The 15531-nt window shown below is 51.9% G+C and overlaps 3 protein-coding genes across 3 annotated transcripts; all 3 read left to right on the top strand.

The window, feature by feature from the left end:
• Positions 1–2428: 2428 nt before the first annotated feature.
• On the top strand, positions 2429–4965 carry CPAR01_10492 (uncharacterized protein; the record flags this gene model as incomplete). Its single annotated transcript, XM_060494752.1, has 5 exons — positions 2429–2512; positions 2586–2930; positions 3000–3818; positions 3865–4819; positions 4958–4965. 5 exons carry the CDS (start codon positions 2429–2431, stop codon positions 4963–4965), a joined length of 2211 nt encoding a protein of 736 aa, XP_060346934.1.
• Positions 4966–6434: 1469 nt separating this feature from the next.
• On the top strand, positions 6435–7628 carry CPAR01_10491 (uncharacterized protein; the record flags this gene model as incomplete). Its single annotated transcript, XM_060494751.1, has 1 exon — positions 6435–7628. One exon carries the CDS (start codon positions 6435–6437, stop codon positions 7626–7628), a length of 1194 nt encoding a protein of 397 aa, XP_060346933.1.
• Positions 7629–10928: 3300 nt separating this feature from the next.
• On the top strand, positions 10929–12613 carry CPAR01_10490 (uncharacterized protein; the record flags this gene model as incomplete). Its single annotated transcript, XM_060494750.1, has 2 exons — positions 10929–12189; positions 12255–12613. 2 exons carry the CDS (start codon positions 10929–10931, stop codon positions 12611–12613), a joined length of 1620 nt encoding a protein of 539 aa, XP_060346932.1.
• Positions 12614–15531: the final 2918 nt, after the last annotated feature.

Raw genomic sequence — 15531 nt, 5'->3', positions numbered from 1 at the left:
GGGAGGAAGGCATCAAACACAAACACGACAGCGCTGCTAATATCGGTACCTCGGTAGTCTTTCTTTTCTTTATCGGCTGCGGAAAATCTCTCTACCAACGACAGAACACCGTCATACCTATCAGCCATACGCCTGCTTTTGTGGAGATGCTCATCTCACAAATAGTCATTGGTACTGGATTCCTCGCGAGAGCTTGAAAGCTCCCGACACGCTTGTCTGAGGGAATGCAACGGAACGTCGTCGTTCCTTGTGGTAGTCTTGTCCGCCGCGGATTGAAAAGACTAGAGAACTTCGTGTTCCGTCGAGACTATGCAGTTGGTAGAACAACGGCCATGTTAGACACCAAATCATTGCGGTATGCTTTGATGATTAGGCCTGTAATTTCAGTGGCTATCTTATCCCGTACGCAAGCTGACTTGTTCAACTCCATGTTGAGAGAGGTAAGCCCGATACTCTACATGACACCAAGATAGCTAATCAACTCTGATGATCAGATACTTTGGCTTTGGGTGCTTCTAATCTGGGGTACCTCGAAGCTATTCGTTGCTGGCGCTGTCAAACGATGGTTCACAAAAGTACCGGAGAACAGCCCCCAAAGCACCGGCTGGCAGTTTGGTCAGGTGCTTCCGATGCTCCTCCTGGCGGCACCCCTTATTACCTTGTTCGGCTCATTAATCTCGGAACCAAAATGCAAAGATCGTAATACAGACTATGTGGAGTCCACACAAGGTTCTGCGCCTAGCACCGATCGAGCCCAGAGCTCCGAACAGGCCTCCGTGTCGACCATGATGGCAAAACGTATGGCAGGAAACTCTCCTAACGATGCATTGACGGAACAAGACAATAGCGAAAGCAATATGAGTCTATCCTTTGTTATCTCGAGGGATGTGTATCCCGAAACGCAGTGGATGCTGCCTTATTTGACTTCAAGCCTCGTTGTGATAAGTGTACATGTATATTCTCTCTTACGTTATGCGACCTCGACATTCTACTGCATGTCTTTTAACTTCAATGGTATCTATGCAGGATCTGAGTGGCTTTTGCCGTATTGGACGCCAACGGAGTACATGTTCACAGAGGAAGGCGTCTTCTATTCGGCTCTCTTAAGCTGACCATTCGCTGGACATGCCACCATCTTAGCCGGACTATCGGTCCCCGATTGGACAGGTAGGTCTTCTGGAACACTCGGATATTGTTTTACAAGTGCTATTTTTTGGCTTTTCGCAATTCTGTTATATGGCTTGTACACTTGGATTACCTGTGGGGATGTGGTCAATTCAGGCCGGAAGACACGATCAGTCATTCTTGTCACGATTGTACTGTACGGGCTCTATAAACTCGTATCTCTGATTAATAGCCTAAGGAGGCTTATGAAATGAGAAAAAGGGCTCATGTAGACGGGGAGACCTGCTGAAATCATTATTTCTTGAACTCCTCGACCTCGTTGTTATGCCTAGTTGACCATAGATGCACAGAAAAGCTTACCCTTTGGCGGTTAGCGATGACTGAAACGCCTCTGCCAAAAATTTCTCAGCAAAGTCCCTTTGAACATCCACATGCGGGGATGCTCGAAATATATAGATAACCCAGCTTATGAAGGAGGTTACAGAGCTTGGGAAGGATTCGAGAAATGAAGTGTCTCCAATCACCGAGCCCGTGACTACCTGCCCACCGTGAATTATCAACTCTAGGGGTTCCCCGCACAAAACTTGATCGGAATCCTACGTAAATATTCAAAGGAACCTTTGGTAACCTTCTACCTCAGAACCAGCTTGACTTTCGGAGCTTCGGGGGTTTGGCCTCATGGTCCGGGGTAGGCCGGCTGTCCTGGTGGGGCCGAAAGCCGGAGCCGATGCTAACCCGACGGGTGCCGTCCTTTTCGCGCACCACTGTACTTACCACTTCAAATAGGTAGTTGAGGCGACTTGTCGTGTATAATATGACTTGAAAGTCGGGGTGTATTTTTATGTTTTTTGCCTACGTTCGATCGGATTCCAAACCGAGTGGGTGTTGCACTTGCAGAACGCTATGCAGCTCACGATATGCACAGCGGCACAGGCTGGTAGCGATAGGCCAGCCTGATCTAAATTAGTCCGCCATGACCGCCATCGCGGTGATACGAACTGATCCTTTGGGCAATATCTCAACTCCCTGCCAGAAAATCAATGATCTTAATTTGCTAAATGGAAAGGGAAGCTGACCTCCCTGTCATTTGGGCGCATGACGATCCAAAGGAGCCATTGTCTCAATTCTGCAGCATCGCTATCAGGATTGCTATGTAATCATCGCACCCTGAGATCAAGCAGCTATTGAAATAAGAAGGACAAGTTTCGCCCGTGGTTGTTTCCAATTTTATGAAGCTTAATATAGCATTACTATTGGTCGAAAATAATGAACCATAGAGAGAGTTGATGATCATATTTTGAGAATGTCCAGATCTCTATGTCCATCCAAGCTTAACTGCACATCACCTGGCGCCTGGGAGCCTAACAGTGATATAGCTGGTCGAGGGGTAAGCTTTTGGACCCATCGCTCAAGCCCTCAATGAACAAGACACTGAACATCACTGAGAATTTTTTTCACAGGTCCTTATTGGGTTCGTCGGAACAGGATATCTTGTCTTCCTCCTACTAGTGGTTCACTACTTCGTAGCATACGATCCAGACCTCTCTCCGGTGCAACAGGTGAGTGATGACGAGAGACAAAGCCAAGCAACGAGTCTAGAACGGCTACCAGGGAATATCCCAGGGCCTCCCAGCACAAATGTCTACATTTCTAGGGATTGCATCGATTTGAGACCGAATCTGGTCGACGTCAATCTTCTCGCTTTGGTTAGAACATGGGTGGCAAGGCTTCTGATCTTTGCGGGAGCATCACTCCCACTCGCTAGCGAAAGTCGCTCGAAGCGCGTCAGGCATTGTTTCGATATGGTGAGTCGCCGAGTGTCCTCTTTGAATCTTAAGAGAAAACAAGACAGTCATGTAACCTGTTGCGTTCAGTGCATAATCGCCATTTGCGATGTGCAAATGATCACAGGAATGAGCATTCTCATCGGCGGATTCATATGCTTGGACGAACACCTATCGGCTCTCCATTGGCAGATCATCACCTACCTGGCTTGGTTTTCCAGTGTCACCCATTTGTCTGGTCTGACGGTCCTGAGGAGGTATTTCCAGACACGCCCATTGGAAAGGTCATTGCGAATCACCCTTATGCTTACCCTGTTATTCATTCTCATAGTGGCCATGATCCCATCCGGTTTCTTCAACTGGAAATCGCCACGGGCTGACTCTACTGATCCTCAGCCAACTGCAGCTTTAGCCAAATCGCCTGCGGCGTGCTTCTTCAACCTGGCTTGTGGAGAGCAACTCTATCGAGAGAGTTTCAGGAGGAATTGCACAGAATTTTGTTACAAATTTTCCAATGAATCAGAACAACAGTCAAACTGTCTACGAGATTTCCCCTCTTATCTCGATGGCTTCGACTGCCGTCGGTTGGGGAAATCGTCTGCATTGCAAGAAATGGTTATCTCAACAGTCCTACTCGTCTTCGGGTTTGCTTCGAGGGCAGTCAAACTGTCAGGTCGTGCTTCTAGCACAATCTATCGGAGGTTCACCTTGCCAGTAAGCAACTACGCGCTTGACTGCTTCACGAAGCTGGACAATTTGGTTCCAAACCATGAGAGACAGGCCAGTAGAAGACAGTACCTCGATCAAATCATCTCTGATGCATGGCGGCATTTGGTGGTGAGACCTGTACTTGCGACTCTTCTAGTCGTGTCGGCAAATTTCGAGCTTTTCAATTCCATGCTCGGAGAAGTAAGTTCAATGTCATGTTTCCTGTACTTGGCTGACTCTTGTACAGCTTAGCTGGTTACTAGCAATTCTTCTCTGGGGAACCTCCAAAGTTCTGACAGCATATAACGACGAGCAATGGTATACTCGAGAGGAAGAGGGAGAAAAGCCCAGCACAAGATGGGAGTTCGGCCAGCTTCTGCCTGTTCTGCTCCTGGCTGCGCCCCTCGTTGCCCTGCTCGGAACCTTCACTTCGGCTGAGATGACCGCTGGAGCAAACCTATCAGTTGGACGACCCGAGGTATCAAATACAGTGCTTGAGAATACTTCCAGTGGACATAGAAATCGTCGACATTCTCAAGAAGACACCTTGGAATTGACAAGTATGGCGACGCGCGATAGGGAAATGGCTGCCCAAAGACAGAATCACCATGAGCCGAGCCGTACTGACGCAACAAATATCGAGGCATCGACTAATCAGAACCGACGTATCAATGGCCGAAATATTTTATTGGGAAACTATTACATCGAGACTGATTGGATGCCGCCTTGCATGACTTCTAGCTTCATGACGATTTGGACACATGTCTTCTTCCTGTTTTGGTTTGCCACCGATGCTTTCCTGGTTCCTGGAATTTGGACTTATACATCGGAAGGAAAATACATTCTAGAGACAGATGGAAAAGTGGCAGACGTTTTAGTCTACCTCTTCCAAATCAAGGGTGGCATGTTTTACTTGATACTTGCTACCTATCCTGTTGCATGTCACTCTGTCATCTTGACGGGGCTCGCAGTTGATGAGTGGTTCGAGACGCCGCATAACACCACGCATCGCACCAGCCGAAGATTGATGTATTGGATCTGGGCACTGGGAATCAACTGCTCCTATGTCATAAGCATTCAGTATGTAGCTGGTGTACCAAGCAAGGGATGGGGCGACGGACTAGCAGCCATTCTCGTGCAAATCAGCTTTGGATTCTACGCACTTTACCATGTTGTGGGCTTTTGCGTTCAAGTGGCAGCGTGTAGGAAGGCGATCAACGCAAGAGGTAGATATCTGAGAAATAACACTAGAATGGAATAGCAGGTATTTATCCCTGTGCAGCTCACGAAGTTACAATTATGTAGTTTCGTCAGTCGTTACGCTCTGAGTACTTGTTTAGATGCTTAAGGCAGTCCACAAAGTACTATCCCTTTTACCTAACAGAGACCAGAATCCTCGCACCATTCGTATGTTTGAAAGATTCGGCATGGCAAAAGACTATCAAGCGCTGAATGATGAGTCCAAGTAAATTTCTCGAAATAGAGAAGCCATAGTGTAGCAGATTGGAAGCTAAGAAGTATCGTATTTGCTAGGGCCCCCAGGCTTTGGTACGTGAATTTCAAACGGTCGAGATTTCAGGCATGAATGAGTTCGCCATCGCTATTTGTAGGTATTCTTGATTTACGTTGGAGAGAAGAACTTGAGAGGTTGATGCGCAGAGCTCCCGAAGGATTCAAGTACAGAGTTGGAGAGACCCCGCTGCCGAGCCCGCGGTTGCCGCCCACTGCAGTACCCCACCACCGCACCCAAAAAGCACGCCAACACGGGCCATGTGCAACCCAGATCCCGGGCAAGTGCGCTGACGGACGGGGGTCAGGACCCCCCAAAAAGGACGTCTTGGCCGGCGCGCCGTCCACTGGGAGGGAAGGCGGTGGCCCGCTGGGTGGGAAAATGGTTGAAAATCGGCCGGTCCCGCCACGTTGGGCCGGTTGCGGTGCAGCTGTCGCAGTGGTTCTTGTAGGAGCCGGACCACTCAGGCGAGCGGGAGCGTCACATGAAGAAGGAAACTGGCGGGCCTTCCCCCGTGGCCCCCTCTCGAGGCTCGTGGCGACTGCGATAGCTCCCCACCACTGCATCCCGACCACCACCACCTTCCCTAGGGCGATAGTGCAGCTGAAGTTTTTTTTTTTCTTTTCTGCTGGGCTGTTGGTTCTCTACCGACTGGGATGTTGCCGCGATAAAATTCCAACCCTCTTGTCGCATTCTTCCTCCTCCTTCTCCTTCCCCTTCCCTCTGTTGCGAAAGCCCGAAACAAAGTTTTGCGCTGGTACCAAATCGACTACATCACGCGCTGCCTCACCAAAAGGCATCAGCAAACCGCTTCGAACCCCTACGACGATCATCATATGTTGCGCGTCGTCTCGGCCAACTTCTTCGCATACCGATTCCCGGCGCATCGTCCATGTGCCGTGCTATCGTAAGATAGACAAAACAGCGAGCGACTTGAGTCTTTGCGCTTGCTGCCAGGGGACGAGAAAGACCAGAGCAGTTACTATCACTACAAATCCATACCAATAATCACATATCGCGAGAACGAAACTCGACTGAGAGTTGAGATCGTTTCGCGCAGACGATTTATCGTCTGAATACCCTCGTGTGCGTACCAAGGTATGTAGAATAAACCCAGCAAACAAGATGATCCCCAATACATCTACGTGTGGGAAAGGCAATAGACGACTAACCTCACCCCAGATCGCTGTATGCCTAGCATAGCATCCCGTCGACTCGAGTCCATTCTGTCGCTACCGCGCCTACCCTTCACCAGGAACACAGAAACCAATACCGGACCCGGTCACGCCTACGCACCGTTGCCCACCATGGCCACCGACGACGACACCACCAAGAACCTCAACACCGCCCCGGTGACGACAACACAAATCGCCGCCGGCCACGACGAGTCCGAGCTCGTAGGCCAGGGTCTGCACGACATCGAGGCTCGGAAGGTGCACTGGTGGAGCTACTTCACCACGGTCGATTTCTGGATCGTCCTCATCATCGGCCAGATTCTTGCCCTGTGCATCACTTCGACAAACACCTTCACCTCCTTTCTCGCTAATAATGGAGTCTCCATCCCGGCTTTCCAGACCGTCTTCAACTACATCTTGCTGTTTCTGATTTACTTCCCCGTTACCATCTACAAGTACGGCTTCAAGAAGTGGGGCAAGCTCCTCCTCCGCGACGGCTGGAAGTACTTCATCCTCTCCTTCCTCGATGTCGAAGGCAACTACTTCACCGTCCTGGCCTACCGCTACACCAACATCCTCTCGGCCCAGCTCCTCAACTTCTGGGCCATCGTCGTCGTTATCATCCTCTCGTTCTTCCTCCTTCGCGTCCGCTACAAGGTCTTCCAGATCGTCGGCATCATCGTCGCCATCGGCGGCTGCGGTGTCCTCCTCGCTAGCGACCACATCACCGGCTCCAACGGCGGTCCCGGGATCGACATGGTTAAGGGCGACCTATTCGCCCTCCTCGGCGCGACCCTGTACGGTGTGACCAACGTCGCAGAGGAGTGGTTTGTCAGCCGCCGCCCCGTCTACGAGGTTCTCTCCTTCATGGGCATGTGGGGTATGTGCATCAACGGCGTCCAGGCCGCCATCTTTGACCGCGAGTCCTTCCGCGAGGCCACCTGGAACGGCCCCGCCATCGGCTACCTCCTCGGCTACACCTTTGCGCTCTGCCTCTTCTACAGCCTGGTGCCGCTGCTGCTGCGCATGGCCAGCGCCGCGTTTTACAACATTTCGCTGCTGACGGGCAACTTTTGGGGCATCATCATCGGCGTCAACGTCTTTGGCTACTCCATCCACTGGATGTACCCCATCGCCTTTGTGCTCATCATCCTCGGCCAGGTCGCGTACTTCCTCGCGGGCAGCATGCTGGGTGATTCCAAGAAGCCGTGGCTGGGTGACAACCAGGAGAACGGTGTTGCTGGTCTCGGCACGGCCAAGTTGAAGGCCATCAACGCGGCGCGCAAGAGGCAGATGGCCGCTGCTGAGCCTCCGGCGTATGCCTGAAAGGACCGTGTAAGGTCAAGACTCCATTGAAAATATGCAGTTTTTGGTCGAAGAGGCGGGAGGGGGGTTGATGGAAGATTCATGTTGACTTCTTGATCTGAGTGTTTAGCACAGAAGAGTCGTCATCGTGGCTTGCTTCGCTTGTCAAAGCAAGCCCCCTTTTCTTCCCTCCTGGAAAACTCGCCATCTTTCTCTCTTTAAAATATACACTAAAGCTAATATCAATACACTATTGGATACCAACACTCGTTAGTTCCCGCATAAGCTGCCGCTGCCGCGTCTCTGCCGCGTCATGATTGTGAAAACTAGTCAAACGCTGGGCTCTCGACCAGGTTTTCCCAAATGATGAGGACTTCTCTTGACGACGATGACTTGTTTGACGTCTCTCTTGGATGGAATCGGAACTTCTGGAAGCACAGGTCTGGGAGACAGAGAGAAAGGAAGAGGGAAAGAGAAGGCCGCACGGCCCCTTTACAACGACGTCAGGTCCGGTCTTACCGTCCTTATCGTCACCGTTTACCGACGGGGCGGATGACACTGGTCGTCCGGTGGCCCTCTCAAATCATTGCGCCTCGCTTGAAGACCCAGCGGTCTGGACTCGGGAATTGTTCTCTTTCTGTGATGCGTTATGCGTGCATGCGAAGCCGTCAAGATGCGACAAGCATCTGCCTTTGATTTGGAGGCTGGAGGGGGGCTTCACACTTCCGCGGGCAAAGAGGAGAAGTACTTTCTCGAACGCGGTATGGAGTTAACGTATCCCACTCCTCGCATCTGCTCGTCTAGATCCTTCTCTCTCAAGTCCCATAACCTCCAGATGCTGTGTAGCATCACCGTGGGTATTTAACTCGAAGCAAGTACCATGCTTCATGTCTACTACTACTAAGCTTGGAGATTTGAATAACTCTTGCAGCAATACGATGGCGCACTCGGGATGCACAGAAAAGGGGGGGGGGGAACCTCCTGAGGGCAGTGCGAAACCACGAACCTTCGGCTAACGAAGTATTCGTAGAAAAAAAGCCCCAGTAGACCAACCAAGACTGCCGACGGGAGCACGCCTCTTTCGGAGTACACGCTTGCGCGACGTCGTTCACGAAGAATCAAGGGTACGTGCGGCACAGACAGGCGCCGCAGAAATGGAACCTGCCTACGTAGTAACCGTCGTGCGCAGGCGCCGTAGGGTGCAGTTCTGCAATTTGGCGTCGCATTCACGGCACTGCGACAGAGAGAAAAAAAGATACCCGCGCACTTCCCGTCCCTCCCCTCCCCTCCGTCCGCGTCCGCGTCCCAGGTCCAGGGCTCGAGAGTTTTTGATTCTGCGAAACTGACCCCTTACCTGGGCCCTGGGACTCCAGGAGCTTCCTTCTCCTACAAAGCCACGGCTGTCTCTTTACCTTATCTACTATATCGGCAATCTACCTTCGTTTGTCTCTCTTCTGCATTTTCAAGTTTTCAACTATAGTAACTTCAGCAAGGGACTGCGGCATGGAATCACATCTTCAGACAACCCCCCCGAGAAAGAAAAACATTCTTCTGCACTAAGAAACTTGCGTTCGGCGCCGGCACAGACACCATCGATAGTCGAGAGCTTTCGTTACCTTAGCCCGTTAGCCCCCGATTCCCCGATAGGCGTTCCTAGTCAGGGCACTCGGGGCCAAAAAAAAAAGAGGGTTTCTTGGCGGTCCCCCGTCTGCTTTGCCAAGATCTCTAATCTTGACGAGGCGGCCTACGGCGCTTCGTAGAAAGTTAGAAAGAGAAATAGAGCAGGAAGAGAAAGCGACAGAAGTGGCTCCCGTTTTTGATTACTGAAGTCGGGCAACATGACTAACCACCTTTGTCCCTCGTACTTTAAGTGATGGGTGTTGTGTCTACCTTAGGGTGTAAGCAGCGGTTACTCGCCTGGCTGCGGTTTTCCCATCCCGCTTGCTTCGTCGCCCGATAAGAGAAGAAACAACAACGCCAAGTAAGGGTGAAAAGCCATGGCCAGGAGGCTCTTCTCGTTGGTAACAAAACGGGCGTACGTTTCGCTCTAAAAAAGACACGACGACCACAAAAAGTCGCGCGCCATTGGGAGACGGGGGCTAGAGAGTTGCGTCGTCGCCCTCTTGCGCCTCACTGAGTCCACGTCAAGGGTCAAAAGGCAGCCGCCCGATTGGTTGTGCCATCTTCCCAAGCTTTCGCCCGGCTCACGTATTACACGTGTATCCGTACGATTGTTGCTCTAGACTCTCGAGGCCTCGAGTTCATGTTCGACAACCTCGAAAGTGTTTGCGTATCCCCAAGCTCGCGCCGTGTTGTGCTTCTGGCCCAAAATCTTACCCGCAGCCTCTCGCCATCCTTGCTTTCTCACTTGCGGCGATCAAATCTCCTTGGCCTTATCCAGAGACCTCAAATCTCTAGATGATTGGTGATATTGTCCTTCCAAAAGATGGATGCCTTGCTGGGCGGCTCTGTTGGCCCCCAAAGTAGTGGGCGTAATCAAACAACCTTTTTCTTTCCTTCTTCCGCCCACGCCGTCCACGCAAAATGTCCTAATTTACCGCCTAGTCCTGCCATCCCTACGCTGGGACGCCGAGCCTCGAAGATCATTTCAGTTCCAAAAGTTTGGTTGTCTCTGAGTTTGCTGCTCTGCTGGCAATCGCCGGGCTGTCCGGACCGCCAAGACTTTCCCGTACAATTCATACGCCAGAACCTCCCCCCTGACTTCGTCTCAGAATTGCTGCGTTGACCTTTGACGAGGGTTCTTAACTCTCTTCGTCCCGTCTCTGAGCTTTTCCTTCTCCACGATTTTTATGCTCCTGGCCTTGCCTAATCTTTTTGCCTCTTCTTCTGGACCGGGATTGGCTTGTGGGGAAAAAGATTTGCGCAGCGGGCGATTCCATCACCGACCAAAAGAAGTGCCCGCCCTCTGCCGCCTCGGCTACCGTCCGCTGGGCTGCTCTGGCGAGAAAAGGCAGCTTACGAGTCGTCGCAACAAAACACAAAGTCTATTTTCGTTCTCGCCCAACCCACTTGTGTCCACAGATCGCAGGAGTTGTTTACTCACCCTGCCAAAAGGAGGAGGTCTGAGCTCAACGGCCGGTTCGAGCGTCATCTGATATAGCGCGGGGTGTTCGCTCAAGTTCCTGCAGAGGGACCCAGATCGGATCCCTTCACCTGTACTCATACCGAAAGGGCCGTTGAAGGATTTTTGAAATTATACCTTTTTCCCTTCTTGTCAACTCATTTCCTTCACAACATCAGCACGAGGAGCAAGCGGGAACAGCAGTAAGAGAGCGGAAACTTAACAGAAGCCATAGGACCATGGGTCCGACTCACGACCACACCATGATCGCAAACCAATCTCGATGGACAATACTGAGGAATGGCTCCTCTCGCCGGTCAAAAGTACTCGTTGGCGCCTTCTTCATCTTCTTACTGTCCGCGATCTTTGTACTGCAGCCACACTGGCACGTCGCCAGCTCCGGACTACCAGTGCCTAGCTTACACCGACCTACGCCAGAGTCTACACCCAAGGGGCCGGCCGGGAGCGATGGTGGCGATAACGGCGCTGGCTCACGTACAGCTGTTATGACGCCGGACGCTGACGGGGTCCTCTTGTCCGCGGGAACGCCTATTTTCACATCGCCTAGCGGTCGTCACGCTCTCGTTCTGCAGGATGACGGCGACCTGGTTCTCAACAGGGTTGATGATGACGGCAGCTCTCATGCCGTGTGGTGGACCGCGACAGGTGATTTGCACAAGGGCGGGCGCACAGTCATTCTTGAGAATCAACAAGGCCACGTTCGTGTCGTATTAAATGCCATGTTGAAGAATACGTGGACGACGGTTTGGCATAGCGACCTCGAGCCGGCCTGCAAGAAGACACAGGGAGGCATTATGGGACGGAGCGAGGACGGCGGGTCGCAAACAATCACCAAGTCGAAGAGAAGCTCTGGTCAACTCGAGCTGTCGGATACGGGGAGACTATCGATTCGTGGGCTATGCGATTTGTACGTGCCACCGAGTGAGCGCGAAAAGGAGCGCAGTCTGGCTGTCATCATTGCCGGCCTGTACAGGACCAACCACGTTACCTGCAAGACGCACATGTCGGAGCTCATCGCCGACCACCCGGCTTTCTCGAGGATCGACGTCTTCGCCTACATGCTCTACGAGCCTGGTGACGTAGATGTGTTCAACCGAACCAAGGAGTCCATTGAAGCGAACCTGAGGGAGTGCTATGGCACACACTTGCGATCGGTCGACGTTTTGCCTGTGAGCGAGACGGAGGTGGAATATCCCGGCGGCACGGAGGCGATGGCGGCGACACCGTGTGGCGAAAGACTGGGAAGATTGAACAATCAGCTGAGAACCGTATCGTTGGCGGCGGAGAGGTGGTGGGCTTGGAGTGTCACCAACGGCTACACCCATGACACAGTACTGCGGATTCGGCCGGACACGTCGTTATGGGCGAGACCACAATTCAAGACGCTGGAGGAGCTGGGCCCAAACACGCTCATTCTGCCACACCCTCGAGGTGAACACTACTTCTACTGTGCGCGTATGAGCGGGCGCGTCGGTGTCGGTATGCGAATATCTGCGAGATGCCTGAAATAATGTAACATGACAGCTGACCTGATACTCGAATAGGACCAACCGATCAAATTGCGTACGGAAGCGCGGCGGCCATGGGCCACTGGCTCTACATGTACGACCGGTTCCAACAGATGGTCGACCTTGCAGCAACTCCCTCTCGACCGGCGCTCCGTGACTTCTCGGGATGCGAGGTTATGCCGTCAGGTCCCCTGGCAAGCGATTGCCCGACGCCGGCGCCTTGCTCAATAGAGTGTCTCGTGGCATGGTTTCTTGAGGCCCGCGGTGTGGACTTCCACATCGAGTGGGGATGGGAGCAGAACCCATTGAGATGGAAAGATATCGGCCAACTTGGCGCAGAGGAAGAGAGACTGGCCGATCACGACGACGAGGACGATGGGATGACGTGGGGGTGAAGTTGGTCGAGGCGAGGTTGTAGGAGAGGTGGCGCATCTTTCTTTTGTCTCCTTGATTTCTGGAAAGCGTGGTGTTTGGGTGATTTGGGAAGGTCTTGAGATTCGAGTGCCTGAAGAGAGATGTGTAAGTGAAGGAGGGAGCGACTGATGGGTACTTACCCTATGCATTTGACTTGAAGGTTACCTGGCGTCAACAATTGGAAAGAACAACCTAGAAGCGGGAGGAACCGCGATAGCATACTACCTTACGGCAGGGCTCTTCAAGAGTAAGGTACAGCTCAACTTCAAAATGAAACAAGTTGAAACAAAAGTTGAACAGTTGACATCGATCCGTTGAACATGTTTGTATCCCGAGTGAGCGGTCTAAGTCGATGATCTTGTGGGATACCTTACGACGCTCATGAGCCGGAGCAATTGCGGCAGAGGCGCAACAATTCATATTGCTCTGTGTTGCCAACGGCACTTGCCGGTCCCAGCTCTCTGGTGTAAATCCTGCAAACATCGATTTGAGGGTCGTGAGATGAAGATGAGGGAGCAAGTGAGATCTGTCGACAGGGATTGAACACATCCAGGTGATTCGGTTACCTCGAGGATCGGGCGGGGTAGGTGGAATGTGGGTCACTCCTGTCTCTTCCTCCCGTCTTCCTCTTGCCCTTTTCGGACAACACCGAAGCCAACTTCAGTTACGACGACCTCGCGATTTCCATCTTCATCCAATTAGGCACCTCCATGTTCTTAACCGCAGCAGTAGGTCAAGTCTTTAATCATTGACCATTCAACATCCATGTCATCATCAAATCCTTACTGAACTTTAGAAACAGAAAGGTTGAGAGTTGGGTTTCAGTCGTAATGGTTCAGAGTAGATGCCCAAAAACACACCTAAGTATCATACCCTTTACATATTTGGCACGTGAAGTATTGTACAGGGAATGAAATGTGCCTAGGGAAAGAACTCTTTGGGTGTCCCTAGGCATTGAAACTCTTGCTTAATCGCATCGAGTGAATCGGACCGTGGCCTTGGCCGCTCGCAGGGATTTGCATCCGTCTTCTACACAGCAAAGGGCCGACCCAATTACATGGGGATGGAATCTGTCTCCGACTGCCACCCGTTGATGAGCGGTGTCATTGAGCAACTAGTCCTCTTAACGTTCTTGGCGCGTGAAACAGCAGATACCCGGCGCCTCAAAAACACCACGATGGCGCGACACGTGCAAGCATTGTATCCTTAGAATAGTAAGAGGGAGGCAGCCAACTGCCTGCAGTACTACCGTGCGTCATTGACAGATGTATTCCAAGCTCAGCCAACAAGAATCAGCAAGAGCACGTTTGATGAGAGGTGTGGTGAAAGTTGGCCTGGGAGGGTGTGAAAAGAACTTTGGTGCTGTTAGTTTACCAAAGTCCCAAAATATTCTGGACGGTGTGCCACCTCGCTGCAGCCACCAATTTCCCACCTTCCACCGTTCAGCCGGTAAGGCGCGAGCCACGGTCCACCAAGACGGACAACGTGTGATTCCACGGGGAAACTCGAGCTACTTCACATTAGTCTAGCTGAGGTACGGCTGAATTTACGCGTAGCTTCCCCCTTTCCTGGACCCAAAAGTCAGTGTTCGTTGGGGCCAAGAAGATCTCATTCTTATCACGTGTGGGTGACTTCATGTAAGTGATCTCGCCCAATCCTTTCACATCCAAATCAGAATCTTCACAGCCTGTCGCGCCTTCTTCGGGGAAATCCACAGATGTGTCCGTATAGATACTATCTTTGGAAGCTTGGTCTCAACTCGACTGGATTCTCTGAAGTAATTAGTGTGCCAGACTGGAGTGGCCGAGTGCTCGCAGAAAACAGGCTGCAAGTCTACCATGGCATCTCCATCATAGAGACCCAGTTTAGCGGGATATTTCTCTCACCATCTCTCCACCAACTGGGCTGAGGACACAGCTAGGGAGAAGACGGCTTCAAGACCGGAACGACGGCCAGCTTCTGTCGTCGATGCAACCAAAGGCCAACGCCAATGGCCCAGAGCTGTGGGTTGCAGGTCCAACCGTGGTTGAAGCGTGCTTGAAGTCTGCATTGGCGCCGCTGACAGGCAGTAGTTCCACCTAATTCAGGGGACGCGGCCAATCAAACACGAGAAACGACCCCTATTCACACGTCGCTTGGGTGACGCTAGTCCTGTTCCTGTCCCTTCAGCAGCTTCATTGGAACCGGCCGCCTTTGTCGTGCGCCGGGCAGTAAGAGCCACCACGCCTAGACCACCGCCCAAGAAGATGACCACTGTAGAAACGCTTGCCTGTTTGGGAAGTGGTGCGTCTGGTGTGTGCCCACAGCCGCCCACTTTTTTGGACCTCGTCTCTTCCATCGTCACAACTTCAACTCCGCTCACCACCACGCCGTCGCCCGCATTGCCTGCACACCCACCCGCTAACACATCAATGCATACGCATCCCACATCGTCGCCGTTGCGGTCTGCGCCGCTTGTGGGCGTCAATGCCTATTCGTGCCTCTCGAGTAGTCCTCACGAGGGGGGAGATTGGTCCCCTGCACCCCTCGCCATGATGGCTTACACCCACAACTCAATTTGCCTCTAGGCAATTTTTCTTTACCCGTCCCTCAATGTAGTTAGTCATTACATCGTTGCGCCGCTTCGTGGAGAGCGGCAATGGTTCACTTATGAATGGGAGTCTTCTCCTGACGTTCCATGTAATGTCTCTTTTCTCTCTTCCTTGATTTCCTCACTCCATCTCTGTTCCTGTTGAGATCTAGAGACGACGGTGCGTCTTCACCATCTTGCAAACATTCGTGTTTGCGTCCTTTCTTTGATCTTAGATCACATCTACACTCTTTCTACGGCCTCGGCCACCTTACAATCGTTGCGAACAACGTACAAAACACTTAATTGTCTAATACTACTACGTCAAAC

This window comes from Colletotrichum paranaense (genome assembly GCF_030867605.1).
Source record: "Colletotrichum paranaense strain IMI 384185 chromosome Unknown Scaffold_8.1, whole genome shotgun sequence".
Classification (NCBI taxonomy): domain Eukaryota; kingdom Fungi; phylum Ascomycota; class Sordariomycetes; order Glomerellales; family Glomerellaceae; genus Colletotrichum; species Colletotrichum paranaense.
Note: the sequence above shows the minus strand (reverse complement) of the source record. Positions and strands in the feature narration are given on the sequence as shown.